The 22,825-nt window shown below is 39.4% G+C and overlaps 2 protein-coding genes and 1 long non-coding RNA gene across 5 annotated transcripts in view; 2 read left to right on the top strand and 1 right to left on the bottom strand.

The window, feature by feature from the left end:
• The window catches only part of marchf5l (membrane-associated ring finger (C3HC4) 5, like), an 8,739-nt gene extending 3,615 nt beyond the window's left edge, over positions 1-5,124 (bottom strand). For 2 of the 3 annotated variants that reach the window (XM_007572717.2, XM_007572716.2), the window contains exons 1-6: positions 4,466-5,124; positions 3,602-3,678; positions 2,321-2,523; positions 1,489-1,619; positions 1,241-1,412; positions 385-551 (exon numbers count right to left, since the gene is read on the bottom strand). In XM_007572717.2, coding sequence (XP_007572779.1) covers positions 385-551; positions 1,241-1,412; positions 1,489-1,619; positions 2,321-2,523; positions 3,602-3,678; positions 4,466-4,558 — 843 coding nt within the window. In that variant the 5' untranslated portion in view covers positions 4,559-5,124. Of the gene's footprint in view, positions 1-384; positions 552-1,240; positions 1,413-1,488; positions 1,620-2,320; positions 2,524-3,601; positions 3,726-4,465 lie in introns of all 3 variants that reach the window. The other variant, XM_016661011.1, reaches the window with a different exon arrangement.
• A 703-nt stretch (positions 5,125-5,827) lies between these two features.
• On the top strand, positions 5,828-14,410 carry actr1b (actin related protein 1B). Its single transcript, XM_007572715.2, has 11 exons — positions 5,828-6,034; positions 7,378-7,442; positions 7,647-7,722; positions 8,466-8,591; positions 8,679-8,803; positions 9,935-10,151; positions 10,243-10,335; positions 10,412-10,586; positions 10,778-10,839; positions 11,838-11,878; positions 12,841-14,410. The coding sequence occupies exons 1-11, from the start codon at positions 5,987-5,989 to the stop codon at positions 12,941-12,943; spliced, it is 1,131 nt and encodes a 376-aa protein (XP_007572777.1). The 5' UTR covers positions 5,828-5,986; the 3' UTR covers positions 12,944-14,410.
• Positions 14,411-22,725: 8,315 nt separating this feature from the next.
• The window catches only part of LOC107833014 (uncharacterized), a 3,282-nt gene continuing 3,182 nt past the window's right edge, over positions 22,726-22,825 (top strand). Inside the window, exon 1 of the long non-coding RNA XR_001658725.1 lies at positions 22,726-22,781. This is a non-coding gene — a long non-coding RNA (uncharacterized LOC107833014). The remainder of the gene's footprint in view (positions 22,782-22,825) is intronic.

The raw sequence follows: 22,825 nt of genomic DNA on the forward strand, positions 1-22,825 counted from the left end.
TGTGCTGACAAAACATACTGAATTTTTCTCCTGTTTCATAAAACCCACTGACCCTGAACCTTGTGCTAGACTTTGAATTATTTTTTAACAGTGTTTTAGAGAGGTTTCTTTTCCATGGCTGGCTGGTTTATTCTTTCTGTGTTGAGAGCAGAGCTGCTCCTCACCGGGTAACAGCGAGTACAGGAGAATAAACCAAAACGACAGAAATTACTGCATGTCCTTCCCTTCTTGCAAATATCAGCTAATTCTGTAAAATTCTGCATTTTATTGTGGATTTCATTTTGTTTATTAAATTCCGCAATTCCATCCTTGCACCAACATCCCATGCTGCATTAAGATGAAACGCAATGCGCTGGGAATTCCCCAGCTTCCAGGCAGACTCACCAGTATGGTGCGCTGCAGGTTGGAGGTAACCCGTCTGAACAGCAGCTGTCCCACTAGACTGGCTATGGAGGGAAAGATGAGCGCCCCACACAGAGTCCTGGACACAGACAGGTGGTCTCCAGCGCCGGGCCCCTCGGCACGCAGGGGCGGCAGATAACCACCACCCCCTGACGAGAAGCGCACACGCACACTATGTTAACTGAGAATGTGCTGTTAAAGAGCTAACCAGTAGAACTGAGGCTCCCACTGAGTGAAATGCCATTTAGGAAGCTGCTATTGAATCAAAGAATGATTTTAAAAGGGGAAGTATTATGTAAAATATGTTTTTTTAGCTTTACATCATGTTAGAATTTTATTCCTTGTTCACAAATACACCAAGAGTGTTGCATTAATTCTTTCACACATGTTTGACAAATCTTTGAATCTCAAAGCTGCAGCTTCCAAGCTTCTGCCTCACAGAGCAGAAAGCAGTCCTCACCCACTCAGCTCCTTCAGACTAGCCAGCAGCAAGTAGCAAACACCTGGTGGAACTGTGGATCTGCTAGTTCATTATAGAAGCTACCTCTCAGAGCACTGCTGTTAAAAATGATGTTAAAGGGTTAATAGAGGAGCCATGTTGTGAGTTTCAGAAAGAGCAGAGCCCAATTTCAAGGCATTAAATTGCAAATTATAATTTATTTTATGTCATTTTCTGGCATTTTCTAACAACTGAAGGTAGCAATTACTTGATTATGCTATAAAATGACACTATATGCCTGGAAAATACATAATACTGCCCTTTAAGTAGGACCTACAAAACAAAGCCAGGATCAGTATGTCACAGGGGGCTGAGTGAGGAAGATGATGTGTTACACACCTGATGAAGGGCCGTGTTTATAGGAGTATCTCAGCCACAGCCTCACTAAGTAATCCTCCCAGCGGATCATCTTCCCCAGGACCAGCAGAACGGGGATGGTCGGCAGGCCCATGAGCAGGAACAGAGGGTCAGCCCGCTCCATCACAAACAGACCCTTCTTATGCCCCACCACCTGCAGGGGGAGCCAGAAAGGTAAGGCTACTGCAGAAGGTGACGGCTCAGTGGTTCCTCCATGCACCTGACAGCACCTGCATGACGGTCACGGCTCCGTAGGTGACTGCTGACCAGTACACCGTCCCAACAACCACTCCGACTGCAGCGAAGGGGCTGGCACGGGACAGGGCTCTGTCCGCCTGCTGCAGGAAGTACACCAGGGGGCCTGGGGGACCAGAACAGAACCGGATCAGTCACGTCAGCACGACACAAAGGATAAATTGTTGTCTTCTCTTACTTTCATGTCGGTGTCTAAAAACTGAGAAATGTGCATCATAGCTGAGTGATTTGAACAACAGTCATTTACATGTAGGGTTATGGCCAACGTCAGAATTATTCTGAATAATCGTCAGAATAATTCTGACGATTATTCTGAGAAAAAAAATTAGCACATTCTGCAGATTTTTCATTTAACCCAGGGGTGTCGAAAGTGTGGCGGGGGGCCAACTGCTGTCTTTGGACAGATTTATTTTTACCATTTTGGCTTAATTACGTCTCTAAATGTGTTGTTAACTGGAGTCTGTACTCCAGTTAGCAATTATTCAATTACGAAATTAGTTGACAATTATTTCAATAATCAATTCATCAAGATTAAGGTAATCTTTTCAACACTAGTTTTACATAATAATGAGTCAAACAGAATGAATAATTTTTTAAAATAAAGTGTGAGAGATACAAATTCTAGAACTTTCTTCAGCTCTTGTAGTTGCATTTCTCTGCCTGTAGGGGGCTAGAGGAAACAGCTGGGCTGCTTAGAGTAAAGCTCTGCTAGGCCTGCATATAGTTTCTGACTCTCTTTAGATAAAAGCCACAAGAGAGAATCCTGGTACGTGGTACGGTCCAGTCAAAGGTTGCTCCAGTCCTCACCCATCTTGGGGAAAATGATGCAGTACTCGGTGCCACACTGCGGACAGTTAACGGCGCCGCCGCCGTTTCCTTTCTGTTTCTCGTCCAGCCAACGCTGCAGACACGACTGGTGGATCCATTTGGTGCAGCCTTTACACCTGCAGGGGCTCACCCACTCTGCACCACGGTCGTCCCGCTCAGTGGCGAAACACACCCAGCAATGTCTACAAACACACACACACACACACACACACACACACACACAACACAGTTTCATACAGAGGTCAGCTGTGTTCAAAGGATTGTAGGGAGAACATTTGTAAATTTATAAGCATGATAAACACATTAAGCTGAGCAACCTGAACATGAGCTGACCAACTGAAGATGAAAGAAAAAAACTAATTCTGCATGTGGGCATTTTAACACACAAAGTCAGATCAATACCCGTTAAATACTTTGGAAATATCCCACAAAGATTCTTAAAACTACTGAGAAAGTATAAAAAATATTTTACATATCTGACAACATTTTAACTACCCACTGACAACATTTATATTTCAGAGTATGTGTACGTATTAGTACAATAATTTAGTCATGGATAATCCGTTTACAGCTAATAAAGAGGCAGTATTATTATTATGCATTTTCCAGGCCCATAGTGCCAATTATACAACAATCAGGCAAATATGTTACCTTCAGTTGTAATAAAAATGCCGTTTATGTTAAACGTTACTTAAAAGAAATTTCACTTTGCAATTTAACACTTTGAGATTGGGCCTCTGTCTCTTTAAGAAGCTCCTGCGCTTTCACACAATCCGCCTTCAGCAATGTTATGTTTCTCCTTTACAAGCGTTCATAGGACCATGGGAAAAATAAAAAATAAAAAAAATCACAGAATCACTCCAAATATGGATTTTAATGAGGAAATAACATTATATAAAGCTCACATAATACTCCCTTTTAAAGTGTCAAGAGTCTTTCAAATGCTTTAAGTAAGTAAAAAAACATCAACAATGTTCAAATATTCACTTAGAAAACATTTTTAAATAATCAAAAATATGCTAAGAGAGAATGGCTGATCAGTTTGGAGGAAATTGATTAAAAGGCAGGGATGTGCACAAGATAAAGAAGTGGTATATGCATTTTCAAGATACAAGTAAAACAACTTTCTCAAAGTGGGATGATAAAATTTAACATTAGAAATGATTTAAATAAACTAGAAGTCTGTAGATATATAATGTATTGTGAGGGTTTGCTCAGATTTTACAAAATATTCAAATGAAGAATGAAAAGGAACATTACTTCTCAGACTGCTCCTCTGTCAGGGCCATGACGTTACTGAACAGGTTCTGATGGACCCATCTGACTCCAGCAAGAACCTGGGAAACAAAAGTGGAACAACTTCCACTAGCTGTTCAACTTAAAGCTGTTCCACTAGCTTTAAGTTGATCTTAAAGCTAGTGGAACAGAGCAGGTCAGATTTTTAGATTTAAATTTACTGCATAAAATGAATCTTTTCTTCATGAAGGAAAGAAAAAAATTAAAATCAACATTAGTGACAGACAATAGCTGAATTATCTCAGTCGCTGGGAATGGTAATTCTGGTTCTTCCACACACAGTAATCTGAACGTCAAAATCTGAAATATTGCTCCAAAAATAACTTGTAATTTATTTTTATAGTCTCCTTTCGTTTGTCTTGTTTTTTTTTTATTCTGTTTGTTGAAGCAGATTGTAATTTTCATCTCGAAACGTGCTAAATAAATAAAGTTTTACATCCGTACTTTGGAGCATTGGCATTTGTTGTGCTTTCTACAGCATAAAAAGTTCTCAGATCTTGCTATGATTTAACAAGTCTGTCACCAACATAGGATCATTTCTCGAAGGTTTAACCATTTCAAGTCTTTTAAATTTTGATTTCGAGTTAATCAAAGGTACTCCAGAATTCCTAGAAACAGTGAACAGCCCTTTTTAATCAAGTGACAGATCGGAAGCTAACTTCAGCGCTGTCATGCTACAGCTAAGAATGTTAGCAACGTAGGCTACTACAACTTTACCCAATTATAATTAACAAACCGCGAACGTCACAAGGAGAGAATACAGTAAACAAATATCTCTAAAAATGACCCATCGAACCATTTTTGCGACAATGTTAAACCGCTGCCTACCTGACATACAGAAAACCTTTCCACTGTTACAACCGACGTGATATGTTTTGCTGCTTCTCTGGTTTCACCTTTAGCTGCTGCCTGATTGGTCATGGGTATGTGACGTCTGTTGATGCGTTCACGTTAGTTATAAAACGTAGAAAAAATTGGCGTAAAGAGTAGCGTCATGATCTATTTGCAGAGGCGAATTTAGTGTGGACCTAGTGGAGTCAAGACGTGTTTTGACTCCTTAGCTATTTTACAGCCAAATTTTACCTAAAACCTAGTTGCCTGCAATTGATCCTGAAAATTTCGAAAACATCTTTGATTTGTCTCAAGAGTAAGTTAACTTAATTCAAAGGAGTTCAAGTTTTCTCGTTGTTTTGGTCTAAGTACAGATAATATTTTGTGATGATGAGTTATAACCACCTATTTCCAAAAAATATTTTATTTTTAATTTCCCGTTTTTGAGGTAATGAAGATATTTCGAATATCTTAATTGAGAACGAAGAGGAAAGAAAGTCAAATTTGAAGGCAAAAAGTTGGTAAATAAAGCTAATTCTGATTTACTATGGAAAAAAACTTTCCCTAAAAAGCTGGGTTTCAGATGGCTTTCTTCCTATCAACTTCACAAAACTTTGCTTCTTGCATTTAAAAACTTATGTCCTTCTGTGTCTGCAACAAAATGCTGCAGACCTTTGGTAAGTCTGATGTGGAGTGTAATATTTTCATCAGCATAATTAGAGCCAATAACTTAATCAGGCTGAACAACCTGATAAAGAAGGCTGGTTCTTGATTTTATTTTTCATAAAATCAAGAACATTATAGACAATCCAGGGGATCATCTTACTGACACACAATCACAGAATATTTTCAGTCAGAGGCTTATTCAGGACCGCTGTTACTCAGACCCATTAGCATCTCCAACAATTCAAGAAGATTCAATAATATGAGTTACAACAACATTTGATTTCCTTTTGGGAATAAAATAAAAATCTGGATTCAATTGGAACATATAAGATGTAAAAAGGTCCCTGTTCACTAACTTTCCTCATTCACGTTCCTATCCACAAGTACATTTTCACCTAGAATGAACACAATCGATACCTAAAAAGACTCTTCGACTATACAGTTATTTTATTATGCTTTTTAAACATACGCATACATATTACCATGCATTTTACAAAAAAAACTAGTTAAACAACAAAAAAACATACAGGGCAGGGGGTCTTATTCCATCATTCCACTGGCTCAAAAAAAGCCACTGCTCCGCTGATGGACAGCCGTCAAATTAAGCATTGTTATTGGCTACATTTGCTGTCAGTCAAAGGCTTTCGCCAACCTGATTGGCTGTCTTCACGGTCAGTCACGCGGACGCCGTGGTGTTGCATTTGTTGTTGTGGGGAAGCAGCAGGCAGAAACAGCGGCGGCGGTGGTGGACTGCACAGTGACAGGGCGTTATTTTTTACATGCTTACAACACTAAACGAAGACGGTGACACTCGCGGATCGCTAGGAACGTGTCTGAAAAACCCTGTCTGTCATGGAGTCCTATGACATTTTAGCTAACCAGCCGGTGGTTATTGATAATGTAAGTATGATGATGTCATTCATCCACACCCAAACCAAGGCCGCTTGGTAATGGCCGTTAGCCTACATTACCTTTGTGTTACAGCTGCGAATATACAGGGGAAAATCCACGGGCGGACGTTTTTCCTGAGCACCAGTTCCATTCACAACTTCCCAATGTTCCTATGGGAATGCTACCAGTAGAAGCTTCAGTTAAGAATAACTGGAGATTCATGTAGCAGCGACGGGAGCTAAAGCTGCTAACCGGTTAGCTGTAGCGGTGTGTACTATTATCGCGTTAGACTCATTGTAAAAGGCTTCATTCAGCTCTGCAAGATACAGGAACATATGAATAACTTAATGAGGAACTCAGTGATCCAGAGGTTTCAACGGTAGCAAAAATCTAACACTGTTTTAGGAAACACCCTGTGTACACATATTAGACCAACAATAGTCAGATTTTACTGGGTGGGAATGAAAATGAGACATTTCATCAAACCCTTAGGTGTTTTCTTTTAACAGTATTGGAATATTAAAGATTTCATAGAAAATATTCTTCAAAACAATAAAAGTTTATTATCCAGACTTTTTACTCATACATCTGTGAAGACTGGAACGTTTCTAATAGTGTGTCAGGACTCTGCTGCAGTGCATGGTCCTGCCGTTTCCCGACCAGGAACAGGGAACAGGGGCATCCTGAGGACACGCTGCGTTTAGGATAATTAGGACCTGATTCCATACTGTCATCCAGTCAGAAGCAGATGTGTTTGATTCAGCATCAGACAGTATTTCTGAATGCTAGAGTTACCTGTACAGAGCTGGACCCAGACAACAATGCTCACACACTGAGACTGTTGAGATGATTTACTTCATAAGCCCAGTTCAACCTCCTTGATCAGTAGTAGCATATAATTGTCAAAATTATTTTCTTTTCAAAGCAGTTGTTAATTTATCAGTCATTTTATTGATGTATAGCCTGTACTTTTATTTGTATTTTTTTGGTAACCAGCTGCCTTTTTTGTAGAACTTATTTAGTAGTCACTGTCTTTTGTTTTACAGACTTTGTTGTAGTTCAATTCTTGAAAAATAAATCACTTTGCTGCAGAATCGTTTTACTCCTAACAGACTGCATGTTTTACATTTTAGTTTAGAGACATAAGAAGATGATCATTTATACTTGGTTTATCTCAAATCACAAACGAGTCCAACTGAAGCAGTCGGTAAAGGACAAAGTGTTTCCTGTAAAGCTCAGTGTTTCTTCAGGCTGAGTGTGTGACTGTTGGTGGCTGAGTCTCATGATCTCTCTCTTTCTGAAGCGTAGAGGAGTGCAGAACTGTGGTGAAATATCCCTTTTCTTCTCTTTAGGGGTCGGGGGTCATCAAGGCTGGTTTTGCTGGTGACCAGATCCCCAAATACTGCTTCCCTAACTAGTAAGTGTCCTCCTGTGGATCTCCTCACAGATTTAGTTTCCAGAGTTGAGCTTGAACACGGTGTTGTATGTTCAGCTGACAGATTTGGGCATGTAGATGTAGAATCACACCACCAACTTATTTTGTAATTTCATGTGCTCTCAGGCCTTTTTGTATCTGGTTGGCATGCGCAGTATTTTTAATAGCGTTACTGTGTGTGTTCAGTGTGGGACGTCCCAAGCATGTGCGCGTGATGGCTGGAGCCTTGGAGGGAGATCTGTTCATCGGACCCAAGGCAGAGGTACGGCACACAGGGCAGGAACGACGGGAACCAGCAGAGAAAAAGAAATCTGGAGTGTGGAGAGATTCAGTATTTCCAGACTGTGTTCCATATCCACTGTCTAAACATCGTCTATCCATCTGTCTGCTCTTTCTGTCTTTTCATCTTTTCCTTTCTTTCTTGCTGACTTTCTGCCTTTCTTTCTTTTCTTCTATCTTTGTCTTTTTTCCCCCTTCTTTTACTATTCTGTTGTCTAAACATTGTGTCCATCCATCTGCTTTTTCTTTTTCATCCCTCTCTTTTTTCCTTCTCTTTCCTTCATTTGTTCTTTTATTCTTCATTTCTTTCCTTCTTTCTGCCTTTCTTTCTTTCTTTCTCATGTTGTTTTTCTTCCTTTTTTTGGAGAGCTCTTTTGGTAACACTTTATTTGAAGGGGTGTGGCTAAGACTGACACACCACCTGTCATGAACATGAATATTTATGACTGTTATCATAAAGTGTCATTTGGCAAATAGTGTCATGTTTAATGTAAAGTTGTATTTAAAGTTGCATTAAAAGTCCATTAAAGTGGCCAACTTTACAGTATTCGGTAAGTAATAACACGTTTAATGTAAAGTTGTACTAAAACTTCCATTAAAAGTGCGTTAAAGGAGTCAGCTTTGCAAAAATGAAGACTGTTTGGTTCATCCCGTCACCTGTGTGTGTGTGTGTGTGTGTGTGTGTGTGTGTGTGTGTGTGTGTGTGTGTCCCTCTTGATGCGTCAGGAGCACAGGGGTCTGCTGTCGGTGCGCTACCCGATGGAGCATGGGATAGTGAACGACTGGAACGACATGGAGAGGATCTGGCAGTACGTTTACTCCAAGGAGCAGCTGCAGACCTTCTCAGAGGAGGTGAGCTTCACTCTGGGGTGTGTGTGTTTTCACACAGCGTGCTTCCTGAGCAGCAGCTGATCCTGTTGTGTTTGGATTGTTTGCCAGCATCCTGTGCTGCTGACTGAGGCTCCTCTAAACCCCAGTAAGAACAGAGAGAAGGCCGCAGAGATCTTCTTTGAGACCTTCAACGTTCCTGCTCTCTTCATCTCCATGCAGGCCGTGTTGAGCTTGTAAGAACTGCTGCGTCTCCAGTCCATTTTGTTTCATGTCTTACCGTTCAGTAATCTACAGTGGAGTATTTAGGCCAGAATAAGAGATTATTTATTTATTTACTTATTTATTTTAAATGATCAGAATAAAGTTATAAAAATTAATAGAATAAAACACGATATTACCAGAGGAAAGTTGTAAAATTACTGGAAAAAAGTGGATTTACTGGCAGCAGGTGTTTGATGGTTATCCAGATCTGACGTGATTGGCTCATCTGGTTCGTGGTTCTTCCTTCTAAATGGACTCAGTCGTTTCCACAGTCACTTCAGAGTCCTGAAGTTTAAGTTCACAAGATGCTCAACATTTCTCATTTTAGTTTTTTTTCTTTCTCGTGAGGCAGGGATCATAAAATTACTACTTCATTCTATCAATATTACAACTTTTTTCTAGTAATATTACTTTATTCTTGTATCATAGTAATTTTTGTGCCATATTATGACTTTTGTTTTTGTATCATTTCAATTTATTTTTTCTCATATTTTTATTAACATAATGGTATGACTTTTTTTCATAAGACTTTTTTTCTGATATAATTATGACTATTATTATAACTTTATTCTTATTATATGACTACTTTATTCTCATATTACAGCATTTTATTGTACGACTTGTATTATTTCATTTTTGTATGACTTTTTTTTCTCGCAATTTTTTTTTCTTAGCCTGGCTGTAATAATCCCTCCTGATAAATTTGTGTTTTGACTTTTAAAGTTCTCATCCATACAGTTGATGTACAGTGGATGGTGATTTATCAGTTTAGCCATATACAGTCAGCTGGGGCACTGATACTAATACTTGTCTGTTTGCAACCAGAATGTCATATCCAATCTTTTTTATCTTTATTTTTGAAGGAAGTAGAAGCTTGACAGAATAAATTTACTTTAGCATAAAAGTTACTGAACTTTTATGCTAAATCTTTACATCTTAACTGTTAATAGGTTTAGATCCTCAGACTGTGAGGTCCAAGGTTCCCTGTCCTTTAATTTAATGTAACATTTACCTGCCATACTCAGCCCTGCATGTAGAGGGCAGTGTAACCAGCTGCTGTCTGTCCTGACAGATTCACATTGTATCCGTGTTTAATGCCGTAGATATGCCACCGGCCGCACCACTGGGGTGGTGTTGGACTCTGGTGACGGTGTGACCCATGTGGTGCCCATCTACGAGGGCTTCGCCATCCCACACTCAATCATGCGTGTGGACATCGCTGGCAGAGACGTCTCCCGATACCTCCGTCTGCTGCTGCGCAAGGAAGGCTACAACTTCAACACATCAGCTGAGTTCGAGGTGGTGCGCACCATAAAAGAGGTGGGGGACGGCTGCCGAGACGCTCCGTTACACAAACACTTCTCCTCTAGGCTGAAAAAGCATCTAATCTGGTGTTTCTCCTGCTGCTCAGAGAGCCTGCTACCTGTCCCTGAACCCGCAGAAGGATGAGACTTTAGAAACGGAGAAGGCTCAGTATGTCCTTCCTGATGGAAGCACTTTAAATGTAAGTCCAGCAGACTCTGTGATGGTTCTGAGGGATGTTGAAGGAGCGGTTCTGAAATCAGCCGTCCCGTCCTCAGATCGGACCGGCCAGATTCCGGGCCCCAGAGCTGCTGTTCAGACCCGACCTGATCGGAGACGAGAGCTCGGGAATCCATGAGGTCCTGGCCTACGCCATCCAGAAGTCTGACATGGACCTGCGGCGCACGCTCTTTTCCACCATCGTACTATGCGGCGGGTCAACACTGATCAAAGGTTAGTAAAGCTCTCATTATCACTGAGAAAACAAACATGGAAGCACATGTACATTAATGCTGCACAATATATCATACTTATATGATAAAATCCACAGATCTACTGGCTTTTGAACAAAGACATTGTGAGACTGAGTTTCTTCCAAACTTCTGGACTGTTGTCTGATTCACTGGCTCTGTGGCTCTTCTCAGGGTTTGGAGAGAGGCTACTAACTGAGGTCAAAAAACTCGCACCAAAAGACGTGAAGATCAAGGTAGGTCCACCTCCTGCTGTCCTGAATGAGCTCATCCTTCATTCTCTTTGCTGAAACACCAAGCTGCCCCTAAATGGGTCATGCATTGAGTAAAGCAGCAGCTCTGTCTTGAAAAGACTCCTCCAGACCAGATGGGGGCAGAGGACCCACAAATTGTACTCATGTAAGAGTAGCAGTACTTCAACATATTTTTACTCAAGTAAAAGTAGAAAGTAGCCGTCCAAGAAACGAGTCAAGGAAGAGTAAAAAAGCATTTAGTAAAAACTCAGCTCAAAAATACTGAGTAACTGATCAAATTATTTAATATTTTAAAATGACATCATCAGATGGTCCAAAATATAAGTGGAAATGTTGGTATTTTAAGAAAATGACAATAATTCATACAAGTAACCAAATGTAACAAAAGTAAAACTTTAACAGAAACTGCAGGTCTGTGTTTGTGTCTGCTGAATTTTATTTTAACATGTTTGTTCTTCATTTAGTGGGTGAAGACTCCAGAAATTTTTCTTTAGTAATAGTAGTGATAATAATAAAATTACTCAAGTAAAAGTAAAAAGTACAATGTAGTAAAAATACTCCTAAAAGTGGACTTCTTCTTTTTTCTTTCAAAAACAGTTACTCAAGTAAATGTAATTGAGTAAATGTAACTAGTTACTGTCCAACTCTGCTTCAGACTGTTGTTATTGATGTATGTTACATCATGGAGTAACTGAATGACTCCCAGCTCTATACAGGCTGTTTCCTCCCTGGGAGAGAATGAGATCGTTCAGTGTAGATGTAGAGAGCATCTGACTCAGAGAGGGAACAAAAACCCCAAAATGACCAGTATGTCCTTCTGAATCAAAGAAGGATTTGTGAGAGCCAACAGGGAGTTGGTTGTTCCTCATTATCCATACCAGGCCACTTAACCGGGTCCAGTGGAAATGTGAATTTTATTTCTGTTTTTTTTTGTTGTTGTTTTTTACCTTCTGATTGTTTTTTCTTCTTCTGCCTTGTAGATCTCCGCTCCCCAGGAACGGCTGTACTCCACATGGATCGGGTAAGACCTCTGACGTTATTGCATCCCTAACCCTTCCCAGATTAATGGGCAGAAATGAATCTGCCCATTAATCTCGGGCCATATGAAATCCATTTTATTATTGTCCAAATTCCGTTTTTTTTCTTTTCTTTTTTTTTTTACACTTTTTCCTTTTCAATTTTTGTTAATTTCTTTTTTATTTATTTATTTATTTTTTCATTTTAACCATGTCTATTAACCTAAAAAGTGGGTAGTAATGATGAAGTCAACATTTACTTCTGCTCTGTTTCACAAATGAAGCAACCAGCTGTGGTTCAGTAGAACATTGCTGACTGGCTGCAGCTAACTACCTTCATCTCTGTTTAGTAGTCTTATCTTCGTCCCTCCTGTCAACCATGTGCTGACAAAACATACTGAATTTTTCTCCTGTTTCATAAAACTCACTGACCCTGAACCTTGTGCTAGGCTTTGACTTATTTATTTTTTTGGGATGTCATCGGTGTTTCAGAGTTTTTTTCCATGGCTGGCTGGTTTATTCTGTCTGTGTGGAGAGCAGAGCTGCTCCTCACCGGGTAACAGAGAGTACAGGAGAATAAACCAAAACACTACAGAAACTGCTGAATGTCCTTCCTTCTGACAGATATCAGCTAATTGTGTAAAATTCACTCTAAAGCTGGAAAATCACACTAAAGCTCAATCTCCTGCTTTTCTTAAAGTGCTTGCACCGATTCCCTCTGTGGGACAATAATGGCTATTTCTATTCTATTCCTCTAAATGCTATTTAGATGGCTGCTACTTTCTTGAATCACAAGCTGATAGGATGGACTTTTTTCACACTGTTTTACCATTTAGCTTCATTTTGTATCAGAAATAATGACTGTTTGGAATAATTAGTGTGTATTTTAAGTCAGACCCTGGTAAAGATGGTGGATGGTTTTGTTGCTGACTCTGCCACCCCCCCCTCTCTCTCTCTCCTCTGGCAGCGGCTCCATCTTGGCATCATTGGACACCTTTAAGAAGATGTGGGTGTCCAAGCGGGAATATGAAGAAGACAGAGCGCGTGCCATCCACAGGAAGACCTTCTAGATTTGGATCGGCACCACGCGTACGCCAGCCCCTCCCCATCAGAACTGCCCTCAGAACCCCTCCCTGCCCACATTCCCTCCCCTCAATCACCCTGCAGCTGAACATCCCCTGACATCCTGCAGCAATTTGTCCATCATCCTTTCTGAACCCCGCCCCAGATCTGAACCACTGTGGGCCCCCAGAATCAAGGCTTTTGTGTATGCTGGGGGCCCCATGTTGACCCCAGGGTTGCTCCTGCTGTTGGGTGGCGGTGGCAGCACCCTCCACACTTACCAAACAGTCACACCTGGAGGGCTGTCAGGGACCCTCAAAGGACACCTCAGAGGGCGGAAGGGTCAACACTGTGGACTCCTGTTGCCGAGTTTCCATTGAAGTATTGGGGTGCTCTCTTGCCTCCGCAGCCCTGTGAGGTGTAAGATATCATCAAATCTAAATCAACTTAAATATTATTTACTGTTGAAGTTTCCATTCCAGACCGAAGATTAGATTTTTTTTATTTGTCTGTTTGTTTAGACTTTTTCTCTCTGACAGTTAGCTTTTACACAGCAAACATCTGAAATACTGCAGCAGCGCTTTATCATTTTATATATATATATACAGTTGTAGTCAGTTAAAGATCACCACTGTATTATAGATCAGAACTGCAGTCCAAATGACTTGTTTCTGTCATTATGACATGTTTCTGTTTATGGAAAGGTTCTTATCCGAGCTGACGGATTAAAAACTTGTGGGAAATGCCTTGATTTATTTATTGCTTGTTGTTTTTTATAACCCAATTGAAAAGGTGTTTTCAGCCTGAGTGTCACATTCAGGGCTGTTCTGTTTTCTGCTAACTTGGAGAAGCTGATTTTTGTGGCTAGATAAGCACAAAGTTTATTCCGACATCATCATATTCAGTCAGATAATTATTTGGGAAAGATCTTAAGCTGGATATCAGTGCTTTTGTGAACTTGTGCATGCACCTATACTTCTAAAATCAACCCCAGGACTTAGTCAAGATGGAGATATTAGCTGGAAGCATTGATGTTTCATGTAAATGTTGGATTTAACCTTCCATCCATCTCATGTGACAATAAGAAAATGTTTGGATTTTGAATTTGTTAATCAAGCTGCAGAAACCCCAACGATTGGCTGATATTCCCTCTCCTCCACCCCTCAGTATATCCCAGTAAAACCACTGCTCCCACCATTTCCCTGAACCTACATGGCAGTGAAGGGGTCGTCCACCATCATGTCCGCCTTACTTCGGTGTGTTTGTGCCGGAGCGTCCACGTCGTCTGCTTTTGGGTGTTTTTAAAAACAAGTCAAAAGGTGGGAATTTAAAGAGGTTGTAATGTCATCAGCCTTGTGTACAGTGGAGTACTTTTTCAAAAACCACCAACCATCTGGTTACAGACTAAACATGTACAATACTGTTTACTTTTACTTTTCGTAAATTCAGTATAATAAATAAGTTAATGGCTGCTGCTTGGATGTCTCGCCATTTTTTTTCTCTCTTTTCAGATCCTGTAGTTTCCATCATAGTTTTTCCACACTTGATCGAACATCATTCCCTTATAGATATGACGTAAAACTATTCCTCATAAAAGTACTTCATAATTACGACTGAAAGCTGCCTAGACTGAGATGTTGCCAATGGGAACAGGTGTCAGGCAGAGACGCGCTGCTTCACCAGAGCGTCTGCACACCCTTAAAAAAGTCTTAAATTCATGTATCTAAAATTAAGGCCTTCAGATGTCTTATAAAGTAAGTTGGTCTTCAATTTGCTAACCACAGGACTTAAATTTTGTCGTGGAGGAAGTATTTGATCTTAGTATTTTTATTTTTTTTGTTCACGGACGGACATCGCTGCACGTGACGACTCGACTTTGCTGTTACCCACCGAATGCTATTGCTGCCACGGAGGAAAATACATTTTTAATATCACGTTACAGAGTTACACTGTACAAATGTTATATTGTACAAACATTATTTTGTTTAAACATAATTTCATCCAGAAGGTGGCAGTAGTATGCTTTTAGTACCTGCATGAAGAAGGCTAGTACGGTGTCTGTGTGGAACGAAGTCAAAAGAGGTGGCTGAAGCGACGTGTTTCCTGGACCTCATTTCATGTGGCACGTTGAGACTTCCTGTCTGTGTTTAGGAGGGTTTTTTTTTTTTTTTTTGCGACCAGAGATTTTTTTTTCAGGTGCACTATTGAGAAATCTGGTCATATTTGTAACTAAATAGGTCGCACTCTAGAGGCCTGTGTGCAGACATCTCAAAAGGCAAGATGTCATTCAATATTAAAATAACACAGAACAGATTACCCTTTTCATATAAATGGAGACAACATTTAAGTGTGCGAATCTTCCCATAGGTGACCAACCTACCAAATCTACTCACACAAGAACTCCCCATCTGACCTAATTTGAAGCTGATCTTAAAGGGAGTGTAAGTCTGAAGGCCAGTAGGTGGCAGTCTAACATCATCACTGATGAGCTGAATTGCAGTCAGTTTGCTGCCTTCACAGCAGTAGCAGTAATCACCATTATAAACATAACTCCTGCTGCATCTATTCCACATCCTCCCTGAGGTTTTGGCTGCAGTTATTTCCATCTCACCCTGGAAGATGTTTTGACAGCTGCTCCCTCTGCTGCGCACCTCCTGTTTATTAGTAACACAATTCATTTCTTGGCGTTGGTTTTTGTACCTCAGTTCAGGATTAAAAAATGTTACTGTTCTAATGAGATTACTTTGCATGTAGATGTCTTAATTCGGTCATTTTCACAAACTCCAGTCCATGACTGTTGGATCCTGCAGCTCCTAGTCAGGACAGAAGTTCTACGCAGTATTCCAAAACCTTAGTTATAGTGTTTCATGTACGTACTCTTTCCCAGCCACCATCGTCTATGTGGTATTATGGTATTAGTCCAGTGTTTCCCAACTCTGATCCTCAAGGCTCACTGCCCCATTTTAGGTATATCCTTGCTTCAGTCCAACTGATCTCAACTGATGCCTGATGAACAGGCGTTTGCAGAATTACAATCATTTGAATCAGAAGTATTGAAGCAGGGAAACATCTAAAACATGCAGGACAGTGTGTTTGAGGACAGGGATTGGGAGAAACAAGGTATTAACCGCTTTCTCTGGATAACTTGACTGCATACCGAGGAGGCATTCAGCAATCTGATTCAGGTGTGTTGGACCAGGGACACATCTAAACATTGCAGTAAACCAGACCTCGAGGACTGGAAGTGAAGATCCCTGAGCTGTCCAACCAAACCTCCAGAACTTCAGAACTTGTGAGACACCAGACACCATTCTGTCCATCCATCCATTGCCTATACCCCGTTATTTGTACAGGGTTGCAGGGTTAGATCCCTGTATCCAGTGGTCATTGGGAGAGAGGTGGGTTACACTCTGGACAGGTCATCAGTCCACCACAGACACACAGGATAAACAATCATGCACCCACACATATACATGTTTGTGTCTCTATTGTTGCGGGGACTTTCCATTGACTTCCATTCATTTCTACAGCCTAACCCTAACCAAAACTCAATTCACTCCTAAACCTAAAACCTAAATGAAAAACGTAGTTTTTCCTTGTCGGTGCATTACAGCCTCGCTTCCTTCAGACTGGCCCAGGACAGCTACTATCCAGTAGCTTCTCAACATCAGTGTGTGAGTGTGTGTGTGAATGAGGGGATGACTGACTGTTGGGTGAAGGGCTTTGGGTCCTCTGGACTTTATCAAGTGCTATACAAGTACAATCCATTTCCCACATTTACCACATTCTACAGCTCTAGAATGGCCTGATTCTAGAGCTGTAGAATCAGGCCATTACTGAATGTGGTATGCAAAAAGCAACACGTCACAACTCCATCTAAAAAAAGTATCTATGATTGAAAATCCTTCAGTTTGACTGTAATGGAAAATGTAATTTCTTGCTAAAGTCTTGACTGTGAAACTTCAGTTTCTAAACTTTGTAAACTTTTGATTATGTTACGTCTTCACCTTATTATGCTGCTGACCTTTGTGTGGGTCAGGTCTATCTGCATACCACTCTGGAGGTCATCTCTCAGTGCTGGTGTAAAAGTCAGTTCTCACAGCAGTCTATTGAGAAGCTGGTTCTCACAGACTTTCATGTAAATATCTTTGGACTTCTTTTGTCCTTGTGTATAAAATGCAATGTACCGACTGGGTCAGAGTTCTCTAATGCAGTCTTTTCCCTCATCTTGTACAATATCCATTAATTCAGCCTGACTGAGTGCTTTCACCTTAACAGTGCTTCGATAACTTCATCTTTCCACCACAGTTGCTGGAGTAAATCAATTTTGCAATGTGGTAAATTAAAATTCCTCCACAACACACCTGATGGCAGCTGCTGCTGCCAACGGCAGAACGAGCAGGTATTGGTTAGAGTGAATACTATTTGACCCAGAGCCAGGTTGGTGTGACAGACTGGTCTTGTTAAGGAAGATAAGATCCTTCAAAGTTTGCAGCAAACCGCTGCAGATCTTCTATTTTTCGTATTTCGTATTTAATTGAATGCGCTAAGTTACAATAAAATTACAATAATAACAATGAAATAAAATGCTGTCAGTCTGTTGTTGAGAGCATCTTCTCTTCGTTGTCATCCGTTGGGGCAGCGGCATCAGAACCAGAGAACTAAAAAGGCTCAACAGCCTGGTAAATCAGGCTGGTTCTGTTCTGGTTCTGTTCTGGTTCTGATCTGGTTTAATTTATATTAATTTCAATTAATATGAGCTACATTTCATTTCCCTTTGGGATCAATAAAATATAAACTGAACTAAAATGATGGCAGTTGAATTTGAATTTCTCTCTCTTAATAAATGAAATCATCATTATTTGTACTTCTTCTGGTTATCTTTGTCAAATATTAAAATGTCTTTGATTATCTAAAATATTTAAGTGTAACTGTAACAGCTGCTTTGTCTTCCTTTCATGGCTGGTGTACCCTCCTGAGTGGGTCAGAGCATTTGTTGCCAGGGGAGAGAAACTTGGTTATTTCTGTATTTTTTATTTATTTTTTTATTTTTGGCAGCTCTATTCCAACAGTATTTAATTAGAACATTACTATTGACTTCTGTTCTGGGTCCAATTAATCATTTTTGGAAACATTTTTTGACTCTTCTGTGATAAACTAAGTATCTTTTTTGAAATCATTTAGAGTCTCTCTGGCCGGTTTGTGTAAATCCCTGACAGTCACAAAAACGAATTCTGCAAGGGAACAAATACTTTTCACATATATGAATATTTCATTTTCAGTATGTTATATTCAGAGACATTCAGCCGATTTGGTACATTGCAGTTTGGATACATCATGGAAACTAATGAAGCAAAAATGAACCTGATTCTTTCATTTACAGCAGAACATGTTGTGAACTCAGGGTTGTGATGAGGAAACTAGTTTCACCTTTTTCTTCACATCTGACAGCAACCAGCCTGGTGAATTATAGATCACAAATCAGAATCCCTGAGTTTTAGTACCTTGGAGGAACAAACCAGAGAAACAAAGATGTGAGAGGATGACATCATTTATTCAACCTCCTTCATCTGTTTTTGCTGTCTGCCTGCGGAAAAGGGAACAAAGATCTTTAGCAGTGTGCCGACTTCATCCTCAGAAGGAGTTTGGCACATTGACACCCTTCACCCATTCTCTTTTATTCTTTTATATGAGAAGGAGTGTTGAAGAGTTGTGTAGTAGTGAGATAAAAGCTCACAGTCTCTCTGGGACTTTAAGCAGTGTTTCTGGAGTATTTAAAGAACACACTGATCAATACAACAGGAGGGCGAGCTCTGAATGCCCTTTACTGAATGTCAGGGTCACAGCAGCTGTGAACAAACGAACTGATAAACTGCCCACTTTAATCTAACTTTAGTTAACCTTGCTTTTTTTCAGCTGCAGAAACTTTAAGGCCTAGTGAATCATCCTGCATTTATGAAAATAATTTGAAAAAGTAGGTCAGACATTCAATAATTTAAAATATTGAGTTATTTTCAAAAGTTCCTTTTAAAAATAACATCTAACCAGGTTTTAAACATACTTTATGTAAAGCTCACATTTCTGTTTTTAAAAATAGTTTTTATTTCATGGGTCTGATATAATATTCTAATTTCAAATGTCATGTTTTTATTAGCTATTAGTGACAAATAAATTTTTTATCACAATTATGTTTTCAATAATCTAAATAATTGAATGGATCTGTATTTTAAATTTCTCTAACATACAGACCCATTCAATAAAAACATGCAGTCCAGACTACAATTAATTTATGTTCCAAATATTTCTAGTCAAAACCAGCACTAAACAAATAGGTCTTAATATAAAAGAACTCAGTGTTTCAGCAGCTTTTCAGTTTTCCACCCCTTTGCCATGCCCATCCTCTGGTTCTGCTCTTCTCTCTCAGTGTGACTAAAGATAAATGCCTAGATGAGTTTCTCTAGACTGTGCTGAGACATTAGTCCTTTAATCCTGGAGATGTTCTTCAGGTTATAGAAGGCTGACTTTGTAACTGTCTGTATGTGACTCTGAAGGTTCAGGTCAGAGTCCATCACTAACTGAATAAAGTTTTGACACCTCTGCACATTGATTTGTCCCAAATATCCGCTCAGTGTTTGAATGGATTTACATTCACCTGATGATATTGTAAAATAGAATTGTGCATCATCTGCATAGTTATGGACCGTAGTTTGTTGTTTTCTGTTCTCAGCTCTCTGCTGTTTACATTGTTAACACATGACTATGTATTCAGATATAAGGAAATTTCATTTTTAAGTTTGCAGATGACGTCACAGTGATGGCGTTGATTAGCAGAAACAATTAATCATTGCACAGGAAAGAAATTGATCACCTTTAGGTTGGTACAGACAACAATCTGGTGCTAAACAGCCAAGACAAAACAAATGATCACTGGTCTGCTGAAGACACAGCGTAAGCATGCTTCTCTCAGCACTGGCAGCTAGTCACTAGAAAGAGTAATACTTTGCTCTGAATATCTTATAAGAAATAATTTAGCTGTTTGAATTAAACTCTCTGAGTGTTTAAATGTGCAGACTTTATGCACACTATCAAATCAAATGTACTTCTGTCTGTTTTATGCATACTAAGTTGTGTAGATAATGCAAATATTTCAGTAGTTAGCATTTAAGCCAGACAGACTCATAAATAATACATACCTTTAATAAAAACAATAACTATAAGTAATGCATGACAGTGTTCACTGTTACATTTTAAATAAAGGACTCAATAGAATTTATTTTTCCCTTTGGAGACTGAAATGAGCCCCGTGCTTTTCACTCAGTTCAGTTTTATATAGTTGAAACCAGAAGTTTACACTGAATACAAAGACATGCAGCTTTTTATCTTTATCTAAAGTTAATTCAGAACAACTTTCTCTTGTCTTTGGTCAGTTAGAATTAAAAAGATTAAAAAGTTATTTCTACTTGTTAAATGCCACAAAGATGAGAGAAAAATTGATAACACTTTATGTGACAGGGTGTGGATAAGACAGTCATAAACATGACAATACACCTGTCATGAACATGTATGAGTCTTTATGAATGTCTATGACTGTTGACATGAAGTGTCAATCTGTAAATAATGACACATTTAATGCAACGTTGCTTTAAAAGTTGCATTAAAAGTCCATTAGAAGTGCCAACTTTGTATTATTTTGTAAATAACATTTTGCATTGTTTGAAACCAGTCTGGTTTCAAATTGATGCAATTTGAATGAATAAAAACTGAACTGAAGTAAAATGAAGGCTGTTCATTCAGAGAAACATGAAAACCATTTGGGTCCTCGTTGATCTCCAAGCAGGCCCAGCTGGAGGAAAAGGTTTGAGGAAAGTCCACACCTTCCCATGCCATCATGTGCTCCTGGCCTTTAATCAGAAGCAGAGAGACCGCATTTCCAAGAAATGCTGTTGCCTCTCCGTTTGCACACTGCAGCAACCTGTCTTATTTTAGGAGCAGCTAGTGTAAGAAAGAAGTTGTAGTTCTTCCTCTTGATTTACCATGACAAAAACACAGAGATAAGATTTTTTTCCCAACAGCATTTAAAGTCCCTGAGAACACCACTGCTGTTGGGTTGCCAGGACAGGAAATTTAACACGGCACACAACCGGCAGTTAACCTGGAACATCGCAGAAACCCTGAACTGCACAGGGATTTGCTGAGCGTGTGCATGGGTGAGTCACACTGCATAAATTAGCATGAGTTTACTTTATAATAAGAATAAACAGAGAGGAAAGCAGGGCAAGTTTGACTGGTGCAGCTTTAGGATTCATTTCAGAGGATGAGAACATGACTTAAGGAAGACTTTCCTCCTTTCTGTCTCTGCTTGTAGCTGAGCAGGAAAATGGGAAGCAGAACAACAACGCTGCAGCTCCTGGATCATCTTAGACAGTCGTCTGCTCACACATCCTGAATCCAGAGGTTCTACCAACAGCTGTCTTTCATGAAAACACTCTGTCAATATATTTTGTAGAATTGTTGTCATCTGTTTTGTGGGAAGACGACAAATGACTTTTGAAACAACATGTGGCTGAACATATAAGGTCAAACTGGTATAATAGAACAGCAGGGAATGATGACGATAAAAACGTTAACTGAAAAACTGACATCATACAGTAATGTAGGAAGAGTTATCTCTTTTACTTCTAGAGTTTTAAAAATCACGAAGGTGATCTGGTGTTTATTTGGCTCTAAAATCACTTTGTGATAACTAGACAAGTATAAAAACACACAAAAGATTCCATGTTGTCTTTAGTGTTTAAAAAAAACATCTCAAAAAGACAAACATTGTTTAATAAACCTTTCACTGGACCTCATGGCTGATTACTAGTTTCAGGACTTTCACTCACTAATCTGTTGCGTCCACACCAACCATCTTTTCAGTGTTTTCTTGTTGAGTGAAAGCTCGTTATTCTGTTGATTTAGTTTACATATGAAATAATTTAAACTCCCTGTGCAAAAATCTTTCATGATAAGACTGAAGTCTCAGGTTAGAGCTCTTGCAATGCTTTCTGTCTTCTGTCAAAAACATGTGTAAATGATCTGTGTAGCAAAGCTTTTCATCCATCACCCTCTGCCTATGACAGGGTGAGGCTGGAGGAGCCTTCAGGATGAAATCTATTGACTAAAACCCAAGTAATCCACATATACAAGGACATCACAGCAAATTAGATCACAACTCCAGTTAAAACTAATTTTTTTGTGAAAGTAGTTTATTTGGATTCTTTTCTTCACAGATAAAATCACACTTAAGCTCATGTACAGTAATATAGCATCTATGACAAACATACAAAAATCACAGCAAGAGAAAATCCAATGAAGAACTAAAATACGTCTCAGATCAGACACCTAGAAAATAAAACCTCTGAATATTGTACAGATTTCATAAACATATCTTACAATGACATTCATTTGCTTATTCTCTCTGCAGCCATATTTTTCTTCCTTTAGAAATAGATTCCACTTGTTAAGCTATCGACACATCCTCTATCGTGTTCAGCTCTCTTATAAATCAGTATTACTTTAAACCTCTCTAAAAGGGTTTTCTTCACCATTAACATAGGATGTGTTTGATCCAGTGTGTTAGCTTGCAGATATTTAGAAAATGAAATGCATTAGCATATTTTTAACGACAGTGTTTAGTGGAGCAATGAAGTTTCATTATTAATTTCTCTTAAGTCTAAAATCTAAGTCTAAAAACCAACAAGTTCAGTTGGTCTAGTAGGATTATTTAACAGCTGTGTTCAATTCAAGACAATGGCACTTCTGAATGAATGAATGAGCACAGTAGTTCATATGTGGTATCCTTAGCCGGTATCTATCTATCTATCTATCTATCTATCTATCTATCTATCTAT

Source organism: Poecilia formosa, unplaced genomic scaffold (genome assembly GCF_000485575.1).
Source record: "Poecilia formosa unplaced genomic scaffold, Poecilia_formosa-5.1.2 Scaffold307, whole genome shotgun sequence".
In the NCBI taxonomy this organism is placed as follows: Eukaryota; Metazoa; Chordata; class Actinopteri; order Cyprinodontiformes; family Poeciliidae; genus Poecilia; species Poecilia formosa.